General features: G+C 58.6%; 1 protein-coding gene across 4 annotated transcripts in view; it reads right to left on the reverse strand.

Moving 5' to 3' along the window:
• The window catches only part of PODXL2 (podocalyxin like 2), a 28,045-nt gene extending 22,653 nt beyond the window's left edge, over positions 1 to 5,392 (reverse strand). For 2 of the 4 annotated variants that reach the window (XM_072942001.1, XM_072942000.1), the window contains exons 1-3: positions 5,262 to 5,389; positions 4,043 to 4,198; positions 2 to 280 (exon numbers count right to left, since the gene is read on the reverse strand). In XM_072942001.1, the coding sequence (XP_072798102.1) occupies positions 2 to 280; positions 4,043 to 4,198; positions 5,262 to 5,337 (511 nt within the window). In that variant the 5' untranslated portion in view covers positions 5,338 to 5,389. Of the gene's footprint in view, position 1; positions 281 to 4,042; positions 4,199 to 5,261 lie in introns of all 4 variants that reach the window. The other 2 variants (XM_072942003.1, XM_072942002.1) reach the window with 1 other exon arrangement.
• Positions 5,393 to 6,071: the final 679 nt, after the last annotated feature.

Here is a 6,071-nt window from a genome sequence, read left to right on the forward strand (position 1 = left end):
CCTGCCGTGGGTCCCAGGTCCAGACTAGAGTCATTCAGCTCATCCTCCTCTTCCCAGAAGTACTGTGGCGGCTGCAGGATGCGGGACTCCTCGCTCTCTTCGCTGGGGAAGCCCGAGCCGGGGGCTCCCAGGCCAGCCCCCAGTCCCATGGCCTCGCTGGGCTCCTCGGAGTCCAGTGGCTCCAGGCCAGTGGGCAGCAGGAGGTCCAGCAGGGAGGTGGAGGTGAGGCCCTCGGGGCTGGGCTCATCGGACCCGGCTGCACACGTGCCCAGGGATGCCCCTGCAGACAAGAAAGCTGATGGTCACGAGAGGCCGGAGAGGAAAGCCTCACACAGGGTTAAGACACCAATAACGCCTCCAACAACTGAGAATCCAGGGTGAGGGTGGGGGTGCGGGACACTCCCACCCCTGGGGGCTGCAAAGGGAGCCGCACTGCTAAGCCCACCTTGTGGTGGGGGCAAAGGGAAGGTGGGGTGGGGGCGCTGACTGCATCAGCATCCGGGGCGTCTGTTCACTCAGGAACGTGTCCCGAGTCCCCACCCCCACTGTGCTGTGTTGGGGGCTCAGAGGGCAGTGGAGGAGGGGCCCCACTTCCAAGGACCTCGTGTGGACACTGTTCCCCAGGCTCCTATTCCAGCCTGAACATTCTCCAAAACTGTGTTAAGGATGTGATCAGCAATACAGTCTTTAAAAGACCGTGTGGGGTCACAGGTCAAACTCATCCAGGGTCGGTAACAGCAGGTCTGTTTGGAGCCCTGGATCCCTCTCTCCCAGTTCAAAAAACAAACAAAAACAGTAAATTAAAGGGCATCGTTTTTCCTGCTCTCTCACTCTTACCCATTAAGAAGAGGAAACAGCCCCGTTTGCCAGTTTGACAACGTAGTCACTAATTACACAAATATGACTAACTTGCTATATGTCTTTCAGAAAGTTGCTTAAAACCTCTGGGTCTCAGTCTCCTCAACCAAAAAATGAGGAAGGTGAATGAAATGACCCCCGTATCTTCTTTTCTAAAGCGAACACTCAGTAATACAGGTGTTACTGCCCGCTCTAGCCCGGAGCGCACCGTGATGTGGCGTGACAGCAGGTCACGGAAATTCCTAGAGATGTTTAATTATAAAAATAAGAGGTGACATTACTGGTGCCATGTGCCGAGTGCTCTGTAAGCACCATCTGAATTTTCTTTACAACCACCTCGCCAAGTAGTGAGCCACAAGCTGGGCCAGGCCAGCACAACGCCCAGTCTCTGAGGAAGACAAGGGCGTTACAGATTCAGAAACGAGTCCACCAGGCACCGAGCCTACAGCCAGAGTGGACGGGGTCTCTGCACGCCACGCACCAGCCGGACAACACAGGACCACGGACACGACATCCAGGCATGAGGGAAGTGGTCCAGGTTCAGGGAGAGGGGCTTAACCAACAACTAACAAGTGTGTGGAAGAGGACACGCAGGTCCGGAGAGCAGACACGGAAGGACGAGCCTGGGAGAGCACGCAGTGCCAGGGGACTGCCGTGCGCTCCAGCTCCCCACGCTGCATGGCTCCGGGAAGCGTCTGCACCCGGCGCCTTAGTGTCCTCTCTACAGAGCAAGCCGAGAACGCCCGCGGCCCTCACAGGGGCAGGGCCCAGGCAGGTCAGCTCCACACCGTGGGTACAAACCATACTACAAAGAGCAGGCTGTAGTCTACGAATGTGTCATTATCCTTTATAAAGAACAGAGAACCAGACATTCTTGGCCAGAAAAAGAGAACATTTAAGAGCAACAATGGTCAGGATCTTCAAATACATTAAAACTAAAGGCTGATGTGAACAGTAATGATCAGAGCTCTCCACGTGACTTTGAGGGAAGAGCTAGGACTGCTGGGGAGAAACATGAACAGTATCAGGGCCTTTAACCAGAAGCCGGTCAGGCCTACAGTCCCCCCCACCCCCTGCCCGACCCGCTCCTGCTTCCAGCCTCAGCTCTGAGAACCGCCCCGGCCACTAGTCCAGGATGGGCGCCCTCCCAACACCACAGCCTTCTGGACAAATCACTGCGCCGTAACAGACCATCCTACAGCCTCGCACTGAACAGTGGGCACATGGTCGGTGTGTCCCGTGTCTGACCCACCCTTGTCATTCTGGTGCCTCGGCAGTCTCTGAAACATAACAGGAGCTCAGTAGGTGTTTGGATAAATGAATGAATAAATTAATAAATACCCTTCCATTTTACAGATGAAATAACTGAGGCCTCATGAAATTAAGGCCAAACAACTAGCTAAGAGAACCACTATGATTAGCTGGTGTCTCCCCACAAGAAGGTCTTGCAGATGCTCTGTGAAGAAAGACTGGAAAGCTACCCTTTACGTCCCCTTCTTCTAAAGGATACGTAAGGAAAGACTATCCAAGGCAGCAGATACCTCATGGGGTTTAAGGAGCAAGGAAAGGTGCCAGCGCTGAAGACTAAAGGACATCCGTCCCCTCTAGCCTGCACTCGGGGTCCTCACGCAACACCCAAACCGTACAGCGGCCCCGGCTGCGGGAGTCTCTCCCCCTCCTGCAGAAGACCTCCAGTCAGTAAAGCGGCTCCCTTTGTTTTCACCAAGAATCCCCTTCGTTTGTATTTTCGCATGGACCCTGTGTTTGGAAACATTTCATCTATCAACTAGACTAACGGGAGAGTTATTTTCTAACTTTTAAAAAGCTGATCAGAATCACGTAACAGTGCCCATCAGATACGACGGCAGTGAGACTGACTCTGGTTGCAGGCAGATGCAGCGTCCCACTGGAGGTCGCGTCTGCATTAGGCTTGCTCTGCTCAGAAGAATATGGTCGCCCCCGAGCTCCTATTCTGTGCCACCTACTGGGCCAGGCCCTCTGTGGACACACAAAGATGAACACAAGACAGCCTCTGTCCTCAGGGAAATTACTGCTGCTTGGAAAATGAAGTGCAAGTTTTATACAAGTCACCAGCTGATGTAACAGCTTCCTTTGCAGAACGGAATCCCCAGTGTTGGGGGAAACAAATACTATGAACAAATGAACTGGAAAACTTCATGCAGTCCAGGAAGAAAGTCAACTGATGAGTTCTTGGAACTTTACCCTCCACAAAACCACCGGAGGCTCAAAACCTGAGAGCTCTTTCAGAGCTGAACTGAGGTGTGGAGGCAGGGAGTCACTGCCATCGCAGCCTTGGTCAGGCTGCCCAGGACAGCCCACGAGGAAACCGCCTGCTCCTGTGAGGACAGCCAGGCCAGCAGGCCTGCTGGTTCCCCGCCGCTGGGGAGGAAACACTTCCTAGTGGGTGACACTCCCTGGGCAGAGGACTGTGGCCTGATGCCTTCACTGGGTCTGCTCCCTCCCACCCCCACGACTTAGAGGATGGGGGGTCTCGCCTCAGCCTGTCTCCACCTGCCACCTGTGGAGAAGTCACACTCCCTCCTTGTCCATCTTTCCTAACAGTCTGATAGGAATCAGCAGATTCTGATAATCTTGCTGAAAAGCTGGGTGTGAAAAAGGAAACCTGGTTTTTCTCTCCTTCTGCAGTAAACATTTCCATTTTCTTGAAGTTATTTTTCCTGATGACGATAATTTTTTCTTTATATAGACCTTGGTATTTTCAAAAGTTTCGGCAGTGGGTAATTATTTAGGTAATCACGTGAGGTTACTTATTTTCAAAGGTGCCCACCAAACTAGTAGCTCAGACCTAACATTCTGTGTTTAATTACTTTTGCCCTTAATAATTAATTTTCCTTAATTGAGACCCCATCTGATTTTAAATTTCAGAATTACACTCTGTGATTTTTTTCATCTAGCACCTATCGTTTCCTGTTAGTTCATCGTTCCCAACAGAGAGGAGAGAAAAGAAGGCATATGAGAAGGAATCAGGGATCAGCCTCAAAGAACTGAAAATCTGACCCACACTAACTCAGAGAGAGAGGTGAACAAAGCGGGTTTACATCTGAGGGGGTGAAGAAAGAAGGCCTCTGTAAGCCCAAGGGCCCCCTCCCCTGCGATCTGCTCCTGACCCCAGCATCCTTCTCTGATGTCCACCATCTCTCGCCTGCCCTTCGCCGAACCAGCAGCTCTGAAGTCCGGAGCGCTGAAGCCCTCAACAGACACCCATTCAGGAGCCGCCCTGAGCACCTGTCTCGGCCCACTCTGCCGTGTCGCTCAACAGAATGGTCTCGCGCTGCCGCCGCACCACACTCGTGTGTGTCTGAGAAACGGTGAAGGGTCCCTGCTGGGTGTCCGCACCACATATGGCTGGACACGTGTCACCCAAGCACAGGGGCCATAATGGGCATTGTGGGGAGAGTGCATGGGAGGGAGGAGGCGGGAGGAGTAGCTGGAGTGATGCTGCCCACAGTAATCACGGACAGCCAGGTAAGGGTCAGTGGTAATAGCTGGGCATGGGTTCTGACACACCCTGCTGGCCAGTTCTTGAGTGGCTGTCACACAAAGAAATAGCAGAGGAAGTCGCCTTCTTCCAGAGAGGACTTAAGGCACGCAAGGACAGAGGTGAGGGTGTCCGTCTGAGTCAAACTGACGCCACTTCCCTGTGCACACCACACGGTCCTGACCCATCCCTGGACTGACAGCGGAGGACAGTCCCCTGGCCGAGCTGAGCGCGGGACAAGCTCAGGGTGAGGGACCCAGGGAGGGACCACCATCCAGCAGAGCCTGCCCCCCCACCCAGGCGGACACCTCCACTCACACATGGGTGACAGGCCCGCGCCTCTGCAGGCTGACCGCACAGGAACTGCCCCAGGCCGAGTCCCGCGCACACGGCCGCACACACACACGCACACAGGTGCACACAGGCTGGCGCACACGCCCTCCAGCGCCCCGCCCCCAAATCTTGACCCGCCCCGCTAGAGCTCGCCCGGCCGCCAGGCCACGTCCTCGTGCGGCCCGCGCCGCACGGCTGCTCGGTCCGCAGGAGCCGCACGCCCGCGCCCCTCGCGCGCTCCCACCTGCCGTCGCCTCCGCACACCTGCGTGCGGGCCCGCGCCCCCCGCCCCCCGCGTCTGTCACCGCTCACGTCCCCGCACCGCCCTTTGTCGCCAGGACACGCACCCCGACACGCCCGCCCGGCCCCGGTGCACGCGGGCCCCGCCCCGCGTGTCCGCGCCCCGCGCCCCGGCCCCGCGCCCTCGGCAGCGCCCGGAGCGCGTGCGGCCGCCCGCCCCGCCCCCGACCCGCAGCGCCCGCCGCCGCCGCGCGGCCCTTTGTTGGCGCGGAGCTGTCCAGCGCGCGCCCGCCCGCCGCCGCCCGCTCACCCCCGGCCAGCAGCAGCAGCAGCGGCGGCAGCAGCGGCGGCAGCGGCGGCCCCGCGGCCCTCAGCAGCCGGCCCATGGTGCAGCGTCGCCCCTCCGCAGCCGCCCGGGCGTCAGGGCCGCGCGGGCGGGGGGAGGGGGCGGCGGCGCGCGCACGCCCATTGGCCCGCGCGGCCGTCACTCGCGCGGCCCCGCCCGGCCGCGTGCCGCGGGCGCGTCCCCGCCCCTCCGCCCACCGGCCAACCAGCACCGTGGAGGCCGGGGGCGGGGCCGCGCCTCCCGGCGCCTCGCGCCTCGCACCTCAGACCTCGCGCCCGGCCCGCGGGGGGCGGGGCGTGGAGTCCTCGCGAGGCTGCGCGGGGCCGCCCCGTGTCCCCCCGCCCGCGCCAACGCGCCTCGTCCCCGCGCGGCCCCTCAGCTTGTCCATCCCCTTCGCCCGCTCCGCGCGCGCGGTGCTCACAGCGGACTTAATTCCGAGAAATCCACGGCCCAAAGCGCCGGCCTCGGAGTAACTCGGGTGTTAGACTGAACCGCAATGTAAACGTTAGTTCACCGGGAAATGAAGGTCGGTGTGAGAACCGAGCGCGTCCCAGGGGGCCCCTGCCAGCCCCACGCCCGCGTGCTAGCAGAAAGCGAGCACCGGAAGCACGGGAGTCACGCACTCCGTCCAGGAGGCGCGCACGCGCACACGCACGCGCGAGAATCGCAAATTCCTACTGCGGAGATAAGAGAAACCCAGTAGGACCGATTGCTAAAAAACCTGAAAAAGATGGATAAAGCAGCCAAACCTTTAGCATCAAGAAAAGACACAGG

This window comes from Vicugna pacos, chromosome 17, assembly GCF_048564905.1.
Source record: "Vicugna pacos chromosome 17, VicPac4, whole genome shotgun sequence".
NCBI lineage: Eukaryota > Metazoa > Chordata > Mammalia > Artiodactyla > Camelidae > Vicugna > Vicugna pacos.